The sequence below is a fragment of the Rhipicephalus sanguineus genome, chromosome 1 (genome assembly GCF_013339695.2).
Source record: "Rhipicephalus sanguineus isolate Rsan-2018 chromosome 1, BIME_Rsan_1.4, whole genome shotgun sequence".
Taxonomy (NCBI): domain Eukaryota; kingdom Metazoa; phylum Arthropoda; class Arachnida; order Ixodida; family Ixodidae; genus Rhipicephalus; species Rhipicephalus sanguineus.
Genome location: NC_051176.1, coordinates 113989356 through 114014391, shown reverse-complemented (window position 1 = coordinate 114014391; position 25036 = coordinate 113989356). Strand labels below are relative to the sequence as shown.

Sequence of the window (25036 nt, the reverse complement as noted above, 5' to 3'; positions counted from 1 at the left end):
CTGGGTTCAATTCTCACTCGGACCCGAAGTTTTTTCATTATTTGTTTTATTTGTATCCTTCTCAGTTTTTCGGTCACAGACAAGATGATGATTTTTCGCTCAGAACCAATGACGCCGACACCGGAATTTCTGCGAAACGAGCTCTTTAACGTTGTCGCTTTAAAAAGAAGACACGATAGCTACACCACAGTCGCCGTATACGTGCATGATATCCAGAGATATAACTGCAGCCGTTTGGCGGAAGCCGTCGAGCGAATAATGTGTGGACCTTCGCAGAACACAAGTGGCTTTCATCCTTAGGTTAGGTTTCGACAGGACTCTAGTGATCACAACTCTCACGTGCTCAAGATATTTAGAAATGTTTACTTGGATAAAGGCACAGTCCCGCCAAAAATACAAACAGCAATGTGCAGAACCATTGGCGTGCGCATGGTTCCCAATTAGGGGTGGGGGGCAAAGTTTTATCGCAGAGCCCTCCTCCAGTTGGTCGAGCCCAAAGGACAACATGCTTCACAATGGATGAAAAGAAAATTAAAATGAAGCGATGACGTGCTCCTCATAATGACCTGCCTTTGCTCCCGTGCCTTCCTGAAGAAGAGAAGTAACGCAACATAGGGGGGGGGGGGGGCTTCGGTTGTCATTATCGCCAAAAAACTGCGTGGCCATAACCATAAACAATGACGGGACACGTCCGACTGAGTAAACGTATAGGGCAGATATTGCCCCCCCCCCCCCCCGTCCCCTTCGTGCGCACGCCTATGCGCAGAACAACAGTAGAATACCCAGAAAATTCGTTGCATCTATCACTGTTTGGGTCTAACGGCTCGAATAATCTTTCGCAGTGTGTTAAACGCACCATGGTATGCAAAACAGTGCACAAAAGATGGAAAATACGCCCTATGTCGCTGTATCACTGTCAACCACTGACAACCGACAAACTATTTCCGGATTATACCTTTTTTCTTATCCAATGTTACAACCCCGGTGAAAATATCTTTAAAAGGATACAGCATCGAAAAGCTTTCTTCCTTTTTTTTTTCTCGCGATCCAGCTCAAAATATTTCTACGCTCGTGTGAATATATCATCATTATGTTCTGGCGCTGTTTAAATGTTATAGAAGCACAAAGTGAAAATGGTTTCAGTTTGCGAGAGGATCAATTCATTGACAATTAAGTGGGAGCCCATGTTGAACCGCAGCTAAGTGCCAAGTAGGTATACCGCGTAATGAGGCTACCTAGTTTTGAAATAATATGTTCATGAAAGAAAAGAACTGTCATCCACCCGACTGTCGTCAGTTGTCACTCGGCCCTTGTCTTGTTGTGGCTTGATGCTGAAATGGAATACTAACATGCCCGAAGTTATGCTATTATTAATGTAGGACAGATATTCAATGAAAATACCACGCGAACTTTTCAGAAAGAAAGCCTTCCGGTTGATGAAACATTCGTCCTGGCCCAGGGTTCAAATACGCGACCAACCCCTTTCCGGGGCGGTCGCTGTACCACCTAAGCTAACCAGGTGGTTAGCTTAGGTATAAGCTAACTACCTGGTCAACTTAGTATATCGTAGACCGAGCTAATTGATAACATGAAGCCCAGGGACAGTGAATATGACAAATTAGTTTTCTGGAACACCGCAAGGTAACTTCAGCGGTAGTTGCGAACGCGCGCTCATGCCTGGCCTCATATATATGGGAGACCCTACTATTATAGATCTGTGATAACTTTTTCATGTAGCATAAAGAAGCTCGTCGCAGCCGTCAATCACTCAGCAGTGATTACGCCGTTCATGCTGCGGCGATCAATCACCATGGTACTACAAGGATGACAGAACAGGGCGGCTGGATTTACGCAACAACTGTGCGTTCCGGGTGTATGCTGAAGACGCCTGCCAGACATGCCGTTGGCCCGCACAGTAGCAGCCTTTCCCACCCCGCCCTGCTGCCGGTGCGGTTAAATGCAAAGCGTGCCTCCGCGGCGTAGGACCAAGTGAGCCGTCTCGCCGTGCGGTCGTTTTCCGGCCCGAGTCGGCGACCCAGACGCGCGAGATTGATGCGACGCGCGGCAATGTTATTCTGGCTCGCACTGTGCCCCTTTGGAGTACGCCGCCGGGACACCAGTCGCCGTCGTCTAGCTTCTGCGACACGTAAGCGCACGGGGAGGGAGCATGGCGCGGAGGATCCCGCGCTTTGCTTCCCCGAGATTGCACTGCCGCGCTGTACCTGCTGGGTCAAAGCGATGGCTTGTGCGGGGCCAGCGCGCCGCAATATTGGCAATATACCGAAACATATATGGTAAGCTGGCAGCAATGCCGCCTAAATGTGTAAGCCGATCAATTTGTGTACCACGAATACACTTGCCCCCATTTTTACATTTTTACAGCGTCATTGTAAGGCTATAAAACCCGGCGTCGATGGCGACACCGATGGCCTGTTTACTTCCCCGGGACATTACTTCGTATAGTCGGTTACATCTTAAGAATATATACAAGCGCCGCCTGCCACACCGCGGCGCGATTGTCAATCATTTATGCAAGGGAGTCGCGCAAGCTGGTTTCCTTTCAAACCGTAGGTACTTTTTCTGTGCTATGTAGAGACCGCGCACATCAAAAACCAAGGTTTCGTCGTTCCTACCTAAAATATGACCTTTGGCTTAGCAGGGATAGCAGAATCTTTCATAAAATTTGCAAGGACGTTTGAGTTTTCGACTTATAACCAGCGACATGAGCAGGTGTCGGCACGGAAATTAGCAAATGTGCTTGACGTCACGGAAATTAGCAAATGTGATTGGATGGAACGTCTATGCACATTCTCCCTGGGTGGGACAGTGATGGCTGTGGGTGGGGCTTGTATTTATTCATAGGTTGTAACCGACTAAGTCAGCCAGAAGGTCGTGTCTATGCATGCTTCGTGCACGGCGGCGCAGATGCATTCAATTCGTTTGGTATAAATACAGTGTACACCTCACTTCGGAACTACCTGTTCGCGAAGAAAAACCCAAGACAAAAAAAGGAGATTCAACGTTTGAATTTCTCCTTATTAATGGGCACATGTTTCTCGACCGTTTAAAGCTCCGATACAGGGTAGGCGAAAATAACTCGTCACATTCGTGTGCAGATCTTTTTATTATTTTTTTTCTTCGCCAGGAGACTCGACAATACGGACTATAAAATACGGGAGTCTCGAAACAAACAGGTAGAATGTACTGCATATATACTGCCACACTTGTTTCCAGCTGCGATTCTGCTCAAAGCAACGCGTGGCAGCCGGTAGTTTAATCATAACCGGGATCGAAACTACCTATTTTTTTACTTGACTTGATTTGCCTTGGTTTTTTTGTTCTTTTGTAGAAAACGAAATGAATCCGAACCGAAATGTGTGCCGTGATTTCCGAGCAGAAACTTACCAGGACAAAAATGATGAAACCCTTCCGGGCCAGGTATACGGCCGATGGTTGTAAGCTATTCTGAACGAAATAATATGACTACTGGCACAATCAGTGGTTAATCGTGGCTCGTAGAAGAAAAAAAGAAGAAAAAACAAATGAAATCGATTTGAATAGGTTCGGCAAGCAGTTCTGGTGATTAGTAGAAGAAAATTGCATTTTTCCTACGTGATTTACGGTTTCGCATTGGGAAACTGCACGCTAACTTGAGGCCATCACGTGAGTCCTTGCCAAAATATCAAAAAGTTACTCGGTATCAAATTCTCGGCTATATTAAACGAAGGAATCGAGAATTGCGTTTCATGAGCATCTTGTAATGTACACGCTTGTATGCGTGTAGATGTCACCAAATGCGACGTTTGCGTGCCAATAAGCTTCGACGTGAACCGTTGAAATGGTATTGAGTGCTCTTTATAGCAAACCTATTTCTCGCGCTGTTCTATCGGATACTTTTTGAATGTGGTGCTGACTACAGAAGTGCAATGTATTCAGAGTATTCTGCACACTATACCTATATGGCGTAGGAGATGCCTGGCTGTTGCCGAAGCCTTTGATGCTCTACTTTTCTGTTTTTTCCTTTTTTTTATTCCACTATTTATATCTGTACTCTACTCAGCTCTTTCCTCACTGTCCTCCGGGATACATTATATACAAAGCACGACCGCGGTACACCTAAGGTCGCCACACCTTTGTGTATTTTCACAAAAGCTCTTTCTTTTAGGGGCGAAGCACCTTAGGGTGTCGCTGTGTCGGCGTGCATCGTCGTCTGCTCTCGTGGCGGTCCATTTGCTTGAGCGCAAGAGAGGCCGCCACCGCCTCAGCGCTGACATAGTGCTTGTTGTGTATTGTGCTATATAAGGCCTGTGTCGTGTATAAATTTAAGCAGTGTTTTGCGGAATCTCTTATCCTGTATCCAGTGGTCTCAGCTGGTCGTGAGGCTACGCTGTCACGGCCATGCAGTACGAGACAGGAGAATTTCGATTGCAAGCCTGGACATATATGCGTCTGCCTCCATCCCTCCGCCCCTGCAGAAAGGTGGGTGAAGTACAGAGGAACTGGCAGCTGCGTTGCGAAGTCTCGTATCTTTGTTTCCTGCAGTACTGCATAGAGGGAAAACTCTCGCTGTGCCGCTGTTGCATTCTTGGGAATGTCGGAAGTGGATGGCTTGGCAGTGACGCTTCTATCGAACTTTTTCAATGCCTTGTCTGTTTCGTCCGTCCCGTTGTATGCGCTTTTTCGGAATAATGAACATAATCCAATAAGCTTCTTTCCCGCCAATAATTGCGCACGGAGAGTCACGACACCACTTCGTATGTCACAATGGCTCGTTGTCGACTAACAGGACACGTAAATAGCTGTCCTTCTTTTTAATATTGCACAAAAGAAAATCATGAGGCTTAGTGCATGAGTGTACAATTACATGCATGAAATCTAAAAAAATTCAAGAGCCATTACCCTATCGGAAAAAGGGCGCAAACGATACTTGGCGTGTGCGTGCCTGGCCTTTTACTCTCTTTCTTTCTTTCTTTCTTTCTTTCTTTTAGATGTGAAGCATCTTATGGCGGAGTTCAATCCGGTGGTGGTGGTGTGCGGCGTGACCACCCTTACTGCGCATGCGTAAACCCTCCCCCACACCTCCTCTCCCCCTTCCCCTCTCCACTTCTCCGCCCCACTCCCTTTCCTCTTTCTCCTCTCCACTCCTCCTCTTTCTTCCCCTCTCCACTTCCCCTCTCCCCACCCCTCCCGACTTTCCCTCCCCTCTCCCCTCCCCCTCTGAAACGCGGGCTCGACATGCCGAAACACTGCTTCGCATCGCCTCATGGTCCCCTTTAGCGAGAGATGGTGTGAATTTCTTTCTTTTTTTCTTTCTTTCTTTCTTTCTTTCTTTCTTTCTTTCTTTCTTTCTTTCTATCTATCTATCTATCTATCTATCTATCTATCTATCTATCTATCTATCTATCTATCTATCTATCTATCTATCTATCTATCTATCTATCTATCTCATCGCGTAATGCTCCCTCCTGATTTTTCCTTCCTCCATACGGGGAATGGGACCTTGATCCACGTGCTTCGCAGCGCAATATTTCAGTTGCTAGAGGGCAGGAGCGACGGTCATGCGTTGATATCGAGGCAACAATGAAATGTCGCAACGTGAAATGGCAAGTGACCTCATTGAAAGATCAGACTGCCATATCAGAAACGGCTGATCGTCGATAACCCCACGATAAAGAGAGCATCAGTTATCGGAAAATGGCGCAGACAAATGCGCATGTGAGCGGCGAACCTTCGAGGGCCGCACGCTCGCCGGCGCCGGGATTCTCGCATAAATCAATGCCGCTACCGACGTCTGTACCTCACAACAAGCTTCGCTTGAAAAGGTACGGCGTGCCTTTAAAGAAAGAGGAGTGAGGACATGGTCTGCGCTCGCAGCATGTGTGGCAGTTTGTCAACGGATGGTGTTTTCCTTGTCTTGCTTTTGCTCAGTATTTCATGAAACTTGACGAACAATGTACTAAGGGTGAAATGAAAACTTCTTACTCCGCATTTATTATAGGAAAGCTTCACCTGTCCAGACATGGCCATGACGCTGCTCGCTTTCAAAACCCAAAGAGGGTTAAAAAACGGTATCAGTTTCATATAAGCAATGTATTCGTGTACCACATTTGCGCACATGAGATGCTTGGATGAATACAGTTTACAAAAGCGTGATTTTTGGTGCAATGTTACAGACTGGTGAATTTCGTACTTTCATTTTTTAGTCACCAATCTTTACATATGTTCACGATGCTATACAAAATTTTCATATTTTCTAGAACGTAGTGTCTCTCTAAAGCATACGTCAGCAAACTCACTCATGAGTCGACTCACTCAGACTCACTCAGACTCAGATCGAACCGTGAGTTCAAGCCTGAGTGAGTGCGAGTGAGTAGTATTTTAGTGAGTGTGAGTCCGAGTGAGTCAAGCTGAGAAACATTTTAGTGCGCCTGAGTCCGGGTGAGTCCGGTTAAGGGAAAACTTTGGTGAGTCTGAGTTCGAGTGAGCCCTAAGGGCAAAATATAGTTCATGAGTGAGACTGAGTGAGCTCCACATTTTTTGCCGACCTACGCTCTAAAGTGCAATATACGAATTAATTCAAATCGGTTGAATGGTTGTCTATGAAAGCTTTTCGACGTGTGTCTGCAGAGGGACATCGGATTGCCCCGAGCTGAAGCGTGTACAACTGCTGACGTGCCACGCACGTCGCAGATGCCGCGCTATAAAGACTGGAACCAAGACACGACTGCAGTTCTTCTACTTCCAGGACACCATCGCATGCGTGCTTCAGGCTGAGTTAGGCGGCACAGGGAGGATGTGAAACTGAGTTTGGTTCTATTAACGTGGTCGCATTCACAAATCTTCGTGTCGTAAGTTAGGACAGAAATTGGACGACCGAATACACTAATATCGTGAACAACGTCACGGTTGGTTTACATCTGGGGCAGGATAACGAACTACTACTCCGTCTCGTTTTTGTTGAGTTTTGCCTAATGTCAAATTTGCGTCACCGCCAACGCAAGCATAGGTGGGAACCAACGACTTTTTCTGAAGACTCGTATCAGACCCTCGTCGTGGTTACAGGGAATCCCTTTTCTTTCCTTAAAAGAAAAAATAAATAAAAACCGTACAACACTGCCTGCTCTGACAAAATTTTATTATCTAGCCGGCTGATATGACTCGATAAGCGCGCAGAAGTCTAAACGGTTTATACTCCATTTCATACATCAGGTGCAACGGCGCGTAAGCTATGCAAGCGATTCGGTCAGCAAAACGTGCAAGTCCGCGCGCCTTGCGCTTGGATGTCGTCGTTGTATACGTGGCCTCCGCTATTGGCTTCGGCTGCGCGCTACCGGAACTAATAGCGGAGGCCACGACACAAAAACAAAGAGACGCTAAGCGATTCAGAACAACCTATTGACAACCGTACAAATAACGGAGTTTGTTTATTTCTAAAGCACAAAGCATATTCAGTTATAACTCAGTCTAAAAACGAAAAAAAAAATCACATTACGGGTTGCAAAATCATTGAACTATTTCTTGGTGCGAACGCATTTACTGCAAGGAGTCTAGCTTCCATAGCGTTGCACTGATGTATGAAACGGAGTGAAGTCATACTTATGCGCAAACAAATTCACCTTTGCCAGCAGCTACCAGTAACCGCTGCCAAAATGATCAACAGGCAGCCATCTTATATTCCGTTTGAAAGAGGGCACTGTCCGGCTATTCCGTGAAAGTGTAGATTTGGTTTGGCATATAAATGGTCTGTTTAGTGCGTACACGTCATTTTGTCGTAGTGAGTTCTCAAGGTTTCTTGACGTCACCTGACAGGCAGACGGTTTTAGCGCCGATCGAAAATTTCTGACCAATAACGAAGAGCTAATGGCGAGGAAGCTGCAATGCCATAACAATTTATTGTGTTTTTTTTTTACTGACATGATGTAAGGAGATGTTGGCGCACAAATAAGGCGCCGGCTACTCCTTAGCTCATGGAGTACATAGGGTCCAAATTTCTAATCACAATTAACCCGCAGTACAAACAATATGCAACTTAGTATTATGCTAATCGTGCATAAGCAGATATTATGCAATGGGGCGTTTTCTTGGCTCTTGTGACATCGCGTGATGCACAAGCGCTGTGAGTAGGGCCCAGAATAAGTATGGCTTGCACTGACGTCCCTGAAGCAGCCACGTTGAAGCACCAACATGGTGGTACGCGAACACTGTGATGTCACGTTAGTGTTATCAGTACATCGTATGCTGGTTCCTTCCTTATTCATGCACAGAGGCCCAATAACGTTCCAGCGACGTCGGTATCACACTGAAGCAGGTTAATAGCAGCGTGATTATACTGCCTTGACGTCACCTAAATTGGAGCCGTGTTGTAGTACGTCCATGACGTCACGCGCAAGCTATCAATATTTCGTCCAATCACGGAGAGTTAGCGAGGAACACGGCATACGGAATGTGTGTACGCCATTCCGCCCCTGCTTACGAATATTTCTAATGTAAGAGCTTTGTGTGTGTGTGTGTGTGTGTGTTTAAGGGGTAGGGGCAGGGGGATGCGCTCGTATGGGATTTTACTAGGAAATGGGTGCTAGTCTATTGTGACGTATGCATTGTGACATGGAACGCTTTTCAGAACTTGCTCATGGTTGACGCAATAACCGTAGAGAGTTAGCATGATGGAAGCAGAAAGGTCACATGCATTTCCTTGTCTTGCGTCTGTCGATTTCTTGCGTTTCTTTAAGCTGCTGTTTTTTTCTCCTTTTCCTAACTGGTCGATTCTGTTAATTAGTGTACATAAAGTACTACCACCACCTCTCACATACGTACTTTTCATTAACGCATTCAGACTGCCAAGCCATCTGGTAATACGTTTAAGAACCACAAAGTACTTGCACTTCAGAGCCGTCCATTATACGTCCGGAGATTTAAGGCCTCGCATATTGATAACCGATGTCTTTGGTTATCGCAAAACAACAGAAGTATACTTGGCGTTGTTTCCACAAACATGTTGTAAACGGAAGACTACGTAGCCGCAAATTATAGTCACTGGGATCGCAGTCATAAAATGTTATTTTGTAAGAGCCTCCTGCCCTTGTCCGAACGGCTATTCATACGTAAGATGCCGCTTACAAAGTGGTCAATGCATATAAGCCCAGATTAATGGTATCAGTAAACCCAACAAAGAGATTGAAGCTATGAAAAACACGGAGAAACTGTGCTTTTTTAATTACACCGTCAAATAAATCTCAGAGTACAATTAAACTGAGACTTATCTGAGGATTCGTGATCAAGGAATATACCCAAAAAGAAGGCGACTGCCATCTGTGGGATCCCACAGCTTTTACACACGTTGTTTATTCTCGTTGATTGCCGCATATCACAGTTCGTGCTTGCCGAACGGTAAGGCACAAAGAAAGTACAGGGTGCTTTGGGTCCATGCTATGTGTAAGAATTCTAATCACTTCTTATCACCCCTCGCAGTGACTCGTCAATACCAACAGTAACGAAGGCATCACTCTAGCCAGTTAGAAAGGACAAAAATAATGAGAAACTAAAATCCTCGTTAGAGTGGTAAAGATACGAGTTTCATCGCACACTATATATGGACCCTGCAAGGGGGCATGCATATTGTGAGCGACTGAAGCTTGGTCACAACAATATAGGTGACGAATCGTACAAGACGCGCCCCTTAAAGCTCCCAATATAAGTGAATGACAGCAAATCGCAAATGCTCTTTATCGGCAAATTTTACAAAGTATGTCTTACGCGATGAGGAGTAATAGATGCACGTTCCTTCTAACCGACCACGGCCGCCGTGAACCGACACACAGCAGCCAACCGTTTTTCCATTTGAAAGATCAAGCGAAATGGACGTCCCCAACATCTAACACAACCACTACGCTCTCTCACTCTCACTCACTAATTGTCAAATTTCGGTAACATTACAAACAAATCAAATAACTAATTAGAATTATGCACACAATGTACCGGGTAGTCCTGTCGCAATTTTACCACTGAAATGTTGCAGTTTAGATGCTATAACTTCCTTGTCGAAACGTATAGCAATTGCTCACGAACTGTAAAGAACAAAAACTCGCCGAGCTAATACGTGATTACGTCACGGCATAGAACACAACGGAGGTGTAGAGACGCACAGCCACAATGTAGGATTTCGGGCTTTCACCTGACGATGAAGACTTCGAGCCTTTTGGCGGGCTGTGCGAGCAGCGAGTTGATGCGGGCCTCGGTCAGATCCTGGACGTTGTGCTTCCCCACCTGTATGATGAGGTCGCCTTCGTGCATCCCCTGCAGCGCCGCAAGACCCCCGTCGGCCACCTGCGTAGCAACCCGGATGATCTTAAGTAAAGCAAGGTATGTATGGGGCTTGCTGCGCGTTATTCATGCGTGGAAAGACGTGAACCCAGATGTGCAGAGCCTCTTTATTCGCTCACTATGTGACCACCACATCTGTTTTTCTATTCGAATAATTTGATACTCCTGCGCAACCACGTCCCAAGCTTGCTTGTATCCGGTGTATAAAACCGTTTACTCTCAAACGCAAGTGTAGGTGCCCCGTAAGCAAGTTGCTGCTATCCGTCCACAAGAGGTATACCTTATTCAGTGCGATCACTGTGGTATCGAAGATGCTTATGTGGATCGTTTATTCATCAATGTCTGCTGTAGCGTCTGACATAACCCTACATCGTCTACGCATAGACGTATAGCATACACGCCTCACTATACTTTCGCCGCATCAAACGGAGATTGTCCCAACAGTGCAATCACTGTGGTAATTCCGACGCATCAGTAGAGTATGTCATCAAGGATTGCCCGCTGTACAAAGAACAGCGTGTTCAACTGCGTGATCGGTTAAACATATTTGATAGATGACCCCTTACACTGATCTCGTACCGTGACCACGCCCTGACAACCACAGACGTGCAGTGAGCGCGCTTCGCGATTCTTCAAACCTAATGAACTGCCTGCAACTGACATTAATGCTTATTTTCATCGTCTTGTGATATTAACGGATACATCTCGTGGTTATTTTGCCTGTAAATGCAGGTAAAATATTTGTTTAGACGCTATCCGCGGTAATCCGGATGGTCTGGGTGACCGCCCTAAGACATTCGTCGTACGCTGGCGTCTCTATGTGTACATAGTGGTCTAGATTATTTTCTTCCTTCATTTTTGTTCTTCCTTTTCTCACTTCTGTGTTACTTCGCTATAAATTTCATGATGTTGGGATAGCCGGCTCTAACTCAGCCTGCCTTCCCATAATTTTACATTTAAATAAATAAACGTCACAATTAGAGGACGATATCTTGCGACCGTCTCAACATCGTGGATGGACGTCATTTTTTCTGTTGCCAATGCATTTGGGCCTTCGTCATGCGCCGCTTAAAAGAAACGCGCTATAAAGCCAGCCGTGATTCTCTTGCGTTAATCCCTGTACTGTAGACATTTAGGATTTTTTTTTTTTTTGCGTTGCATCCACACGTCGTCAAAGTGATGCGTTTCAACCCCCCGGCCCTGTTTCCTGCAGCGCTTATTTTAAGCATTCGTGTCACCATGAGCAAAGACCACGCAGCGTGCTATATGACACAACAGTCGGCAACAGAGCCAGCCTAGTCAGCACTGCTTCGAATTCCATCGCCTACTATCGCTTCGCTTTCAAAAATTATCTTGTTTTCAACAAAACCTGAAAGAAGGAAACCGGGCGGTGCAATTGCACGCATTTCTCACAAGGCTAAATCCGCCTGCAACTTATACAACATCCCAATCCTCCTCCTCCCCCTCCTCGAGTTACTATGTCGGAAATGTCACATTATTTAGCCACGTGGAGATCCAGCAGAAGCATTAAATACCTTCTCGTAACGTGATAGCTTTTTCGAGCGATTGAAATCACCGCAGAGAAGCGGCACGTGGACAGACGTCGCGCTCTGAGAGCAGTATTATTTTGCTTCTGCTCGATCGAAGAATTGGGATAGCCGCTGGCTGACGGACAAGAAAACTTTCACAAAGAAAAAAAGTTATACTAATTATTTCATTTCTTTTCTCCGCGAGCACGCGATCAAGCCTTACGTAAGGTAGTTATATGAGGCATGCTGCGCGCTATAGTGAGTCCATATGACCAGCTGGTGGGCTCCTTTTCCTCAGTAGCAGCACAGTTGCAGTCTTAGGAATGTGACTGGGTGAAAAAGTTGCTCGAAGATTAAAATTTGTGTTCATGCCTGCCGAGAATCTTCCGTCAGAGAGTACGTCCAAAAGAGTCCCATGCCGGGCTTTAGAATGAGTACTGATATCATATTTCCGACTCTGCTTTATTTTTACTTTTATAACGTTTTTCTTTGCTTGGGGGGGGGGGGGGGGTTAAATGAATGTCCGGCGGGACCTTGAAACCGTAGAGAAGAAATACTGGCAAACCTCTGAGTAAATCATTTCACATAATAGCCATTCTGCGGTCAGTTTCGGTTTCATTCCCCGGGAGGTTCCTGTGCCATGACTTGTATTTCTATATCTATATGCGAAAATTGTGAAAATGTAGGCTTCGTTAAGGCCGGCTATTACAAAATGATGAAATCGATACTAAGCTAAGAAATAGCTAAGAAGAAAACACAAGTCAAAAGCACTCAGCTTGCATATAATCGCAAGCGAAGAAAAAATCCCTTTGTATGAGCAGAGTCCGAAGCATATAGGGCGGTCACTCATAACACCGCGGATAGGGACCGCAGAAATATATTTCGTTCACTTATAGACAAGATGATCATGAAGTTGGTCCGGTAAGAAGGATATAATGAAGACAAATAGTAAATGCAGCTTGAAACAGTCCACTGGGAATGCGCTCAAATATCGCAAAAAGCACTCACACCTCTGGGCATGGCCACTGCTCCACCACACTGCTCAATGTGAGGGGTCATCTATCCAGGATGTTCAACCAATCACGCAGTCGAATACGCTCTTCGTCATATTGCGGGCACTCGACGATAATCGGCACTTTGAGCGTTTCTAACTATCTGTCTATCTATCTATTTCGCTGCCTAAGTATGGGTGCTTTCATAGTCGCCTACCTAACTTGTAATAATAATATTTGGGGTTCAACGTCCCAAAACCAAGATATGATTATGAGAGACGCCGTAGTGGAGGGGTCCGGAAATTTCGACCAAATTTCCGGAGCCCTCCACGCTTAACTTGGTATATACCTTAAATTGGCATAGGGAATTATGAATGTATGACACGCATGACTGACAGGTCGTGATATGAATAATATGATATGACTGTCCCGTACGTCATGACACCCTTTCCCACAGTCACGTGTGGCGTATACCCACATACCACAGCCCGTGGTATGCGGGTATGATCCACATGTGATTCACAGTCTATATTAGCCGAGGACTGTGGAAATAGACACTGAAAACTTTAAAAGTCCTTTTGCGTTGATTAATCAAGAGAAAGAATGTTTGTTATAGTTGACGATTTTAATGTAGCAGACAAACACTGATAAACGCGCTGCAACGATCATTAGCCAGCAACCACGCGGTACAGATCGTAAATAAATGTATTACATCAACGCTTGCCTAACGTCATTTGTGGGGGTGGTGCTTGTCTAGCGTCAGTTATGGCGGCAGTGTTGGCTATCCGCTTTATACAATGTAATAAACATTACATATGCACTCCTATGATTCAGAAAGCTACAGTCTATAGCGTTGCTCTTCTATGACTCAGCAAGCTACACTCTGGAGCGTTGCTCGTCCCTGCGGGAATACGCCAACGAACGCTGCTTACAATTCGTTTCCATAAAAGTGACGTCTGTGCTGTAACGTGAGCGCCGACATTAGGTTGGACTACAAGCTACCCAACGAGAACGGATAACTGAACTAGTTTGTGGGAACTCATGTTAAGGCAGGTAGCGTAAAGAAACACGGACACGCTTGTCCCGTGTTCTTATTCTTCGCTTGTGTCCGCGCAACGGAAAGCTCACCGGTCAGAGTGTCTAATCACGGAATGGCAGCGTGGAAAACGCGGCGAAACATTTGTAATCAGAATTTTTCCATCTGCGGATATGCTGCAAACAGTGAGCGCGAGAGCGGTTAGTGTTCGAGCGCGGTGAGTTACTGCGCATGCGTGCACTCCACAGCGCATGCGCCGCGGCTCGACATGGCTACTGGCGGCCGCGAAGGCAGCGCCGTTTCTCACCGTGCAGCTCCTTTTACCTTGTAAGCAGCACAGAATTGAGTGGGACTGAATAATAATATAAATACTCTAACTTTCAGGACTAATTATGGCACGCATGACAGCATCAGACTACGTACAGTAAAGTGATCGACTTCATAATGAAGCTTCAAGGCTTTTTTTTATTGATATGATATATAAGGAGATGTTGGCGCACAATTATGGCGCCGGCTACTCCTTAACCCTTGAGTGAAACTTGAACACATATCTTAAAGTAAAACATACAAGGCAGTTCATGGAAAATAGAACACTCGGGCACAAATATGCAAAAACACACTTATAGGCACATATCACAACAAAATGATAAAGAAATATTCCAAAGTCAGCGAATGAAGTCTCTGATAATGTCCGTCGTTAATATTTGGTCAGACCAGCACAAAAACAGTAGAGCACACGTCTGTTCTTTAAGAAGATGTATTCGCTCGTGTGTGTACATAACAGTCGATACGTCATTCACTTCAGCACACACATATGATGGGTGTCATATGAGACTGCGCATAATAAGTTCGTTATTTCTTAGTACTTGTCAGTAATGCCGCTGTCTTGTAAGAAACGTGTTAACGCTTTTAAAGCGTGCGTCTGTAAAACTCCAGTTGGCCACGGGCCCAGAAGTTTCCTCATGCTAAACGGTCTGTGGCCTAATGCCAACAGTTCCGATTTAAGACGGCGTCGCGGCGTGTCATGATGTGGACAGTCTGTGAGAAGGTGACATACGTCTTCATCTATAAATCCACATTCGCATTCGGGAGTTTCAGCTCTACCAATTCTGTGCAAAAAATGTTTTGTGTATGCGGTGCCTAGCCTCAATCGGTGAATAAGAGTTCCCAAACTTCTATCTAATGCTAGCGTAAATTTGAATTCAATGAATGGATCGATGTGATATAAATCACAGCTCTTTGTACTTTGGTCAAACCAAGCAGTATTGCTCATTCTGAAAGTTGTAGCCTTTATAATACCACGCAATTCATTTTTAGAAATTGGTAAAGGAATAGTAACATCTTTACGATGTGCTTGTCGTGCCGCTTCATCGGCAGCTGTGTTTCCAGGAATGTTGCAATGGCCAGGTATCCACTGGAATTTGATTTCATGTTGTGCCTTGCTTGCTTTGGTGAGCTCTTTCAGCGTTTCGTATGTCATGCTATCACTAATTACTGTCGTGTTTGTACTCGAGAGTGATCTTAATGCGGCCTGTGAGTCGCTGAAAAGTACCCATTTTCTCGCGTCTGCTGCCGAGTTTATAAACTTTATAGCATACAGAATAGCGAAAAGCTCAGCTGTAGTAGATGACGTCGTGCGACATAATTTAAATGATTCCTGAATATTGAGCTGTGGTATGATAAATGCCGATGTTGAAGACGTTGTGGTACTTGAGCCATCTGTGTAAACCTGTATGTACCCTGGATACCGCATAAGGCTCTTCCGCTAGGCTGAGCGACATACCAGTTTTTGTTACTTTTACACACGATTTAAAAATATAAATCCTACTCACAACGCTAAAAGGATGCTGGAATCGGTCACTATATTTTACTGACTTTTCATTTATACCAGGATCTAATCCCACGTTCTGGCCAGTTGTCGGTCCCTTTAACATAAGCTACCCTATACACGCAGCAGTGTAGTCGACGTGCCTGGGAAGCCCACGATATGCATGCAACTACTGAATTTAAACAAACACGTCGATCAACGACGTAAGACTTAGCTCAAAGAAAACAAAACGTGACATAGAAGCTATTCGCTGACTGTTTCGCATGAAATCAATTTCCATGCACAATGCGTGGGATCTGTCAGAATTTTCTCATACACTTTTATATTCCTTTAAGTTATAATTTCTCCACACAGATCAAAAACTACATATAACGGCCCTTATTTCTTCCTTGTCTTTAATATCCGTTGGTTCCATATGTGGTTGCGTCTAGCAAAAACGACTCCTCAGATCGATTCCCATTCTTCTTGTTCAAGAACAATCTGGACACAGCGACGGCAAACTCACAGAATACCAATAGAAGTTAGCGCAATGCACTCAAGGTGCATCTATAGGCTTGCGGCACGGAATCGAGGAAACTATAGGCGTACGTGATTCAACAACTGCTCTTGAAACATAAATTGCGGGATACAAAAATGAAATTCAGCATGGAAAAAAGTAAGGCTCACAGACACGGACGCAAGAGAAGGGAGACAGACAACATAAACGCCGAGCTTCCATTGTCAGCTTCCGGCATGGAATATCACACATAGAGTCAGCCTGAGAACTCAGACTAGTAAATTCGCATTGAGGACGCAAAGCGCCCACTGTCATGACTAATAAGTGATAGTCTGGAAACGAAAACAGGCTGAATGTTTCCCTGCGCCTTTTTCGTGGCCAGTATGCAATCGTGGTTCTCAAAAACACACTTGAAAGTACTTCAATCCAAGCCTATTGGGCGTGGTGAAGGCTGATGTCTTTATCATGCTGATAAGTTTTGATAATAATTGCTGAGGTCTTTCGTACCAAACCCACGACATGATTATGAGGGACGCCGTAGATGAGGGCTCCGGAAATTTCGACCGCCTGGGGTTCTTTAACGTGCACCTAAATGGTCCTCCAGCATTCCGCCTCTATCGAAATGCGGCCGCCGCGGCCTGGATTCGATCCCGTGACCTTCGGGTCAGCAGTCGAGTACCATAACCATTAGACCACCGTGGCGGGTCTATTGATAAGCTTTATTCGGGACTTTTAATGACCCACGCAAGAGGTGGCGTTGTGCAAGATTTCCTGAATATTTCTAGCGGCCTGTACGCTTTACAATTAGAATATTGTTAGTGCGGTATAGAAAGAAAACTCAGTTTTGTGTGTTTCTCCTACTAATTAGCTATATAGACACTTGGAAAAATATATTTAACTCACTCAAAACGACTTCTAATAGTGCTTCGTTAATCCTCTACGCCTACGGCGCATCCATCTCCCATATATAGAAGTTGAATGAACACTTCGAAAATCCACGGTGACTTCAATTTGTCCCTAATTCATTGCTGCATTTTCGCAATCTAGATGAAATATAGTAACTATAGAGCAGCACGGAGCCACCAGTTCACTTTTTTTTTCTTTTTTTTTTCCCTTCTGTTCTCGAAAGAAGCGCATTGGATCCCTTTCTAATTGGTCCTTTCTTATTGACTTCGTTTAGGGAAAATCAGGTAGCACGCGCAGATAATGACGTCACCGAGTGTTTCACCAATCAAGAATGGCGGCAGGAATATGAAAAAAACGCAAAAAATTCAAGCGCTTTCTGGGTGCCCCTGGTCTGTTTTCAATGGTTTCTTTGGAGTACTTTGAAGGAATGGAGGGAAAGAGGGGCGGAGGGGGCTTGCTGCTCGTGGCATTATTATTTTTCCCACTTGAAGGCAGCAGAGTCCGGGGCTTTTGTTTGCAAATAAGGTTTATATGAAACGTTTTTGTTTTCTAAGTTCACTGAGATATTTGAACTTCATGCGAAGTATGATTGGTGGTGTGTTTCAAGTTGTTTTTATTGATCGATCGATCGATCGATTGATTGATTGATTGATTGATTGATTGATTGATTGATTGATTGATTGATTGATTGATTGATTGATTGATTGATTGATTGATTGATTGATTGAACGTCTGCCTTATTTACTCGTTTCATCGTTTTAAGCCGGGCTGTATATTTGCTGTGCATTAATCGTACGCCTTAGCGAGAAGTTAGAGCGGGAATCCCGCGTGATACTGTGCTTTCCTACGGTGCATTAGGTTTAATTAACATAAAAGGAAATTTCCCCTGTTGTGGAGTAAAATCTTCAATCCGTGACTCTCGGATTTCCAAGTGTAGTATACAATGAGACATCACGGAAGAATACAACTTAGTGATAACTGCTGTCGCTGTCGCTCCAGACAGGGCGGATTGGCCGCTCGGTGCGAAGGGTGCTTTTACGTGTGCCTGGCTGCCGGCATATCTGTCTGTGTGTCGCAGTCAGCGAGTAGTAGTGCCGGAACGCGCCGCGGTATATCGATGTGCACATTTGCGGCCGGGGACACCTGACAGTGAGGCCAAACGAGCGAGACAGAAAGACCGGGAGTCGCTGTCGTTCTTGCGGTGATGCGACAGAGCAAAAGTCTTCTCTATCTCTCTCTCTTTTACGTTTCCTCACAGAGTTGTCACATGGTGTCTCATCAGAGTGCCCACGCTGTCGGTCGAAATGAAAGAAGAAGAAAAAACACTGCTTCTTTTTATTTCTTTTTTTTCTTTTGTACTCGCTCTTCGCTGGAAAGCATGGTGTAAATGTCTCTTCAACGCAATGAAGGGTGACGCCGTCTCTTTGTAAAACAGCAGCCCGTGCTTTCATCACGTCTTCGTTTGTTAGCGTGACTGTTGGAAGCTGTCCGCCGTCCGGCCGTCACATCTTGGCGTTGCTGTTCACATTCTTATCTCACAGCTCTCTAAAAACAGTTGCTCGCAGTTCCTTTGTTTTTTTTTCTTTCTCTTCGTTCAAAAGCCCATGACGAATTCGTTTAGCAATTACTGACCGACCCAATAAGTTTACATATTGTTATTTCAGAAGTGAAAGAACATTTCATCGTAGACATATAGCCACGGTGCGTAGACTGGTGGCCATGGGGGTAATTTTAGCATAGGTATAAGCACCGATATCGAATGATTTAGTATTTTAATCACGCAATAAAGTCGCTACATCGCTGCTGACCGCATCGGCGCGTAGTGGCGCTCGCCAGAACTGTTGCGGGCGGAAATGACGACGATGCGCGCCAGCCTATGATTGGATAAATGTAACGTTAGGAGTGATCGTGGAGTGGCATCAAAGTCGAGATTACTATTGGGTTTCGTTTTTGTTTTATGTGCTTTTTCAATGAACTCCAAATAGACGCCGTCGCAACAAAAAAGATCACTACAACCACAAAGCACGACAGAGGCACTGCACTGGCTGCCATTTCGCCTCTGGTTTTTTTGCCTGCGCCGGTCGGATGTCCATACGAAACGCTTCTTTTTCTTCCCTCTTTTTGCGTCTGTACGTTTGCGAGCTGCCTCTTTCCGCGCGTGCGGTAAGCTCTTGATTGTTTTTGAAGCGGTGCAAGTAATCCTCTTCGTTGAATGGCCTTGTAATTCGTCGGGCGGCTCACCGAACAACCCGCGTAGGGGCGACCGTGTTTCATCGCCCTTGCCGCTCCACAAACTCCCTTCTAAGAATGATAGGAGGGAATGACATGGAATGTCGTTGTAAGGAACAGCAGACAAAGCCTCGCCAGCCTCAGTTCGAAGCAGTAACGCCCGCTCAATTTCTGACAAGTCAGGCGTCAGGCACCACATTTATTACCATGGCAACGACGTCAACGATACGTTGGAAAGGACAAGCAACAATGGTGTGCAAGCTTCCCCTACGTAGGAGCTTTCAGCTCATTTCATTGGGGCTCTCTGAAACGTCACAGGGCGAGTGAAATGCGGTCATGTGACCCCGCGAAAATCGAGTTAAGGACCCTTTTCTTGTATCTCGAATATTCTAGATCGAATAACTTCGGAGTGCGTGCCGCTATCGCTGCCGTTCTTGCTGCACTAGCCTGTCCGTACTGCAGTCTACGCAACCCACGAGTAAAAAATCGGGCTTTGAAGAGTGTTGGAGGGCCCCTTTAACGTTTGTGGTTCGTGTCTTAGAAGATGTGACAGCTGCGCAAAAGCACAGCTGCCGTCTTTCGCATCTGCATTTTGTTCTAGCTCGAGGGGAACATTTGAGCGAAGGAAATTAAGGCAGTGGTATGCGTGAGTTGGTACAGTTCAGTGATGACGGCGATCCGCGCCCTGGGTGAGCAAAGAACATGACGACTTAGAGGTCCTTTGTCCCTTGTTCGCATAGTGCGCGGATCACCAATAAGAAAAAAAAACACGTAAAAATAGCAAGATTTAAAAGGAAATAATCTCAGTTCTGAGCACAACTCCTTCAACTGTTATGATCTATAGTCGCTTCCGACGGGCGTGGCCTTGTCTAGCTTCCGAGCCCTCATGAAGTTTATCACGTCAACCAGCCGCACAGTGCACGCTGGATGTATCGCATTCGCAAAGCTAGACGGAGCTCGGATTCGGTGAACTTAATTTTGACTGCAACGAGCTGCGCTCTCGTATAGCTTCACTGACAATTAATGAGAATATAATTTCTTTAGCCAGCGTGAAGACTTTTAGATGGGCAATGTATTTGACCGGTGACGTCGCCCACACACACACATATGCGCGCGATTGACTTCAGCGTAGCGCGTAATGCACACAGGATAATCACAAACAAAAGTGTTCGAAATGTTCCGACTGGTGGTATTCGAACTCTAGGCTTCTATTGTATCGAGGCCTGATGCTGTAGCCACATCCGTGCAGCCGCATGCGCCATCAGCCTTTCCGCAACGCCGATGGTTTTGTCAATAATTTCCTTCGCGCGAGACAGCGCGTTGTGAAGCTTGACTCCTGTTCACAGCCATGGTGGAGTATTGTCAAGTCAACGTTATACTATTCGCAGTGCCAATAATAATTGATGCCCAGCAGGTGCTCCGCTGATAAGCTCCAGGACACGGATTCGATTACCGGCTGCACTTCCATGGGGGCAAACTGCAAATACACCCTTGCACTAAGATTTAGGCGAACGCTAAATAACCCCATGTAGTCAAAATCCGGAGTTTCCCATTACTGCACGCCTCATAAATATTGTGTTCTTCGCACGTAAAACACCAGAATTTAAAGATACTTGACACCACTCGGTTTCTGCGGCAGTTTTTCTTATGCAAACGAAAAACTGGATTTGTAAGGAAACCACACGAATAAACTTGAGCCATAACATATATATAGTGCGATCCACTCTGCAAGACGCGCGCGTCATTTACATGTATACGCGCGCGCTGTCCTGCATAGCGCACGCGCACGAGGCATCTCGGGGCTGCGCATCGCAATAGCGGATCACACATCCTGCTTCGCTGAAATGTCCTGAAGGATTAAGCAAGGAGTCTTACACAAGGTTTCGGAACTTTGGCAAAGTAGGCGTACCGGGCGAGCGTGCTAGTTCTCGCAGAGTTCATTATTCATGCAGTTCTAATGTAATTCCCGTTTCCTTGAAGACCTGTTGCAGAGTTACCCGTACGCGACCAAGACTACCTTCGGCCACTCAGCGCACGTTCTGTTAGCCCGATGACTCAGTTTAGACTCAATTCGAGAGCTCGATGCTGATTTGGGAAAGCAAATTAAGTAAGCACTACTTTTCCTAAGACGGATGCAACAGGTGTGACGCACAGCCCGGCGTGCAGGTTCAAAAATAAGTTCGCCATTCTTTCATCAGCCGTAACCGCCGTGGTATAGCTTATACAGCGGCTCATGTGTTAAGCTGCTATGCTCCAGGACATGAGTTCGACTCCCAGTCACGGTGACCGCATTTCGACGGAGTCGAAATGTACAAACACCCGCGTGCTTGGATTTAGGTGCACGCTAAAGAACCTCAGGTGGTCAAAATTATTTCGGTGTCCACACTGAGTCGTGCCCACGCATAATCATATCTTCGTTTTGGCACGTCGAGCTCCAGAACTTAACTGATCTCGCCAGGCGTTCTGTAACACTACAGACCCGCGCTCGCAAGCTACAGCGCCTCACCGATATCGCAGTGCAGTGTTTCAGAACTAACGCAGGCTGTCTTTCGGTTCTGCAAACAATACACTACGAGAAAGTGCCGTCCCTTCTGTGCACACACACACACACACACCTTCCACGCGTTCTTTTGAACCGAAAGTCTCGACTGGTGGCTGGTTCCCATCCTTCTTGCACTCCTTCAGCCCATCGAGTTCGTTGTCATAAATTTGTTATGTCTGATATTAGCCCTCGTCATGCTTACCCTGTACAACGCTGACCGCTGCTTGTCAACCAGCGAACACGGAGATAGACTGTTTGTTTACAGTTTTGTTGTTTTATTTTAATTTATTTTATTTTAATCTTACATTTCAGTTCTTACATACCTCAATTTTCATCAATTGCAGGAGCTGTCACGCTTTCAAGCGAACAAACTGATGAAACATGTATGCATGCGAAAAAAAATTTTCTAGGAGAGGTGAGAGGACCGAGTAATAGGGGAAATTTTGGAATATTTATCAATGGACGGATATGTTACAAGCTAGCTTCCCTTAACATTGCGGTAGACATGTGCACCAATGTGTCCGTGATGTTGACATATAAGTGTGACGTGAACGATGCTTGTTTATAAAACATTTTTTTTTTTACTTTTAATTTCTGTAGTTACGCTGAAGCCCTTTATAAGTGGCGGTGTGTAGCTACTTCGCGATCAAAACCGCCAGTTGGCAGAATGCGCGCACACAATATAATGTACGGCTGTGTGCTGTAACTAACTACACTGGTGAACAGAGAGTTGCTTTTTCTTGGTGAAAAAATGAGAAAGAAAACAAGAAAGGGGTAAGGCTTTATTACAGTTCACTACATAACTAAAAGAAGAAGAAGAAAGGCTATTTATAGCACCGCAGGAATTCGCATGCATAAACAGCGCCTCGCAGTTCACGCAGCTATTTCAGACGCCCTTACGTCAATGAACGAAATTTTGCTAAAATCGCAGACAGTATTTCCTAAAGCCGAAATCCTCCCACCGGTGTTTCCAGCTCTGCGGCTTCGCCGCATTGTCCCTCGTTACAGGTGTGAAGTCAGCGCGCAGGCGACCATCTCAAAATAGAGCCGGAGAGAACAAGCCCCTGTGAGCTGTTGCAACGCTTGTCCCATCCACAATTCCTCTGCTCATGCAATATGTCCCGTCGCAGAGTGCAGGTATAATTAACCGCGGGACCGGGCAAAAAATGTGAAAGTAACCTGCTTCCGGCTGCTTGATTTTTTTTTGCTTGTTTCGGGGTAGATCTTGATAAGTTATGTTCTTAATAATACCCTCCTATAATAATGGTTTTACAACTGTACCTACTCACTGCGGTTAGGCTAATTAAGTAGCGCCGCGTTAAAAGCCGTATAGATACGCCTTCCACGTATGGAATATAAGGCAAGTTCTTATGCCGATAACCGAACAGAATGTGGACGCATGACACTCACGGATCACCTTTTAGTGACCTATTTTCACGCGGACATTTAGTGTGTTTTCTTTTAACACTGAACAAAAAACTAAGTAAAACAATGTACTAGGAACAATTTTTATGTCTTTGACATAAAAAGTGCCTCCTTGCACACCCCTCGCGCTCTACCCCGCTGCGCCAAGAACGGGAAAGTATCACCAGTTTAGAATTTTAGGTGTTCACGTACCAAATTCCCCCTTGTCACAAGTATTCTAAGCACACCCTACAAAAAATCCCTGCTCGACAGGCAGGAAAGTGGCACCCGCCTTAAAGAAGGCCGTAGCACGAGCATGCCGTGAAGCGTGAGTTCGCATCTTATCCTGGCAACCTTAAAACTAACACAGACAGAAAAAAAGACAGTATACAAAAGACAAGAGCTCTCACAATGAAAAATACAATTCAACTGCTCTGATACTACGCATCTGTCACACACAAGACGCAGAGTACAAGGACAACGAGCGTTTTCTATCAACCAAGGTGTCTCTACGTCAGACCGGCAGCGCGCTCAACGGCGACGTGGGTGCAGGCTAACGTGCGAGCATATATGCCGCCGTCCTACCTTGTCCACCCTGGGGGGCGTAGCCAGGTCGGCACCGCCGGAGACCCTGAATCCCCAGGGCTGGCCGGGCTCTTCACGCTTGAGGATGATGAGGAATGGCCTCTGGAACGCCATGGTCTCGCTCAGAGATGAACGCGTTGCCAGTCGTTCCTCTGCTGCCTGCTCTTTTCTCGTCGTCGCTGCTGACGCGGCAAACTCTGACGCGAGGGAGGGGGCGAGTCGCGCCTTCTTTTTGAGAAGTTCGAAGCTTCCGCAAGCAAAGAGATCACGTGGTCAGAGAAGTGACCACTGCTTCGTGCCGAAACGTCCCTCGTCGGAGTGCGTGCGTCTTGCTTCGTCGGTCGGCGGCTGTTCGGAAAAAGGGTTCGAGAGCGCTAGCCTCAGCGCGCGCCGTAGTTTTTCGACTTGGGGCCTCGGGTTCGTCTGTCCGTTTTTAGAGGGATGACGCCCGGGCGCAGGCTTTCCCACCCCTCTTCCACCCCCCCTTCCCGCGGCCACGTCGAGAGCCTGCCAAAAAGGTGTTGGCGTGTGTTTTGTGCGCGCGCCGCATCCATTCCGCTTCTTTTTTTTTTCCTTTTCCTCGAGTTTTTTTTTCTCCCCCCTGTAGGTTGACTGTATAGCCTTGGCTCGCTGATCACCGCCGTGGTGCGCAAGCGCGTGCGAGCGCGGAGTTGTTGCCTTGGGTGCCGGCCACGCGGACGTCTTATTTGTGGAGGGAAAGCTTGGAACGCACGGCCTATAAACAAAACGCGAGTCGCCGCGTGGGGCTGCGCGCTCGTGAGTGTGCGCGTGTGTGTCCAGGGAGATTGCAGCGTTCTGTTCGAAAAACATTGCTCCCTCATCTCGCAACCTGCTTCTCCGTACGCTGGTTTAGTTGTACTTTTCATTCCTCGCGGTATTATTCAGATTCCGACAGCGCGATTGGTCGGTCCGTGGGCGCGAGCTGCCCAATCAGTGCGCGGCAAACGCTCTCGACGGCGCAGCTAAAGGCCTCAATTTAACCCCAGCGATAGTGAAACAGTCGCATATGACGGCGGCGTTCGAAGCACTTTAGACTGGTAATGTATGTCTTCCTGTAGCCGGCTTCGTTTCTCTTGTAAACGCACGACAGTCTTTCCTTTCAGAATACAAGAGACAAAAAGAAAGAATGAAAGAAGAAAGGACCTTTC

General features: G+C 46.0%; 1 protein-coding gene across 1 annotated transcript in view; it reads right to left on the bottom strand.

Annotated features, from left to right (window-relative positions):
* LOC119396375 (transcription factor SPT20 homolog) overlaps positions 1-24305 on the bottom strand; it is a 90482-nt gene extending 66177 nt beyond the window's left edge. The window contains exons 1-2 of the mRNA XM_037663577.2: positions 23868-24305; positions 10172-10323 (exon numbers count right to left, since the gene is read on the bottom strand). Coding sequence (XP_037519505.1) covers positions 10172-10323; positions 23868-23981 — 266 coding nt within the window. The 5' untranslated portion in view covers positions 23982-24305. The remainder of the gene's footprint in view (positions 1-10171; positions 10324-23867) is intronic.
* Between the last annotated feature and the right edge of the window lie 731 nt (positions 24306-25036).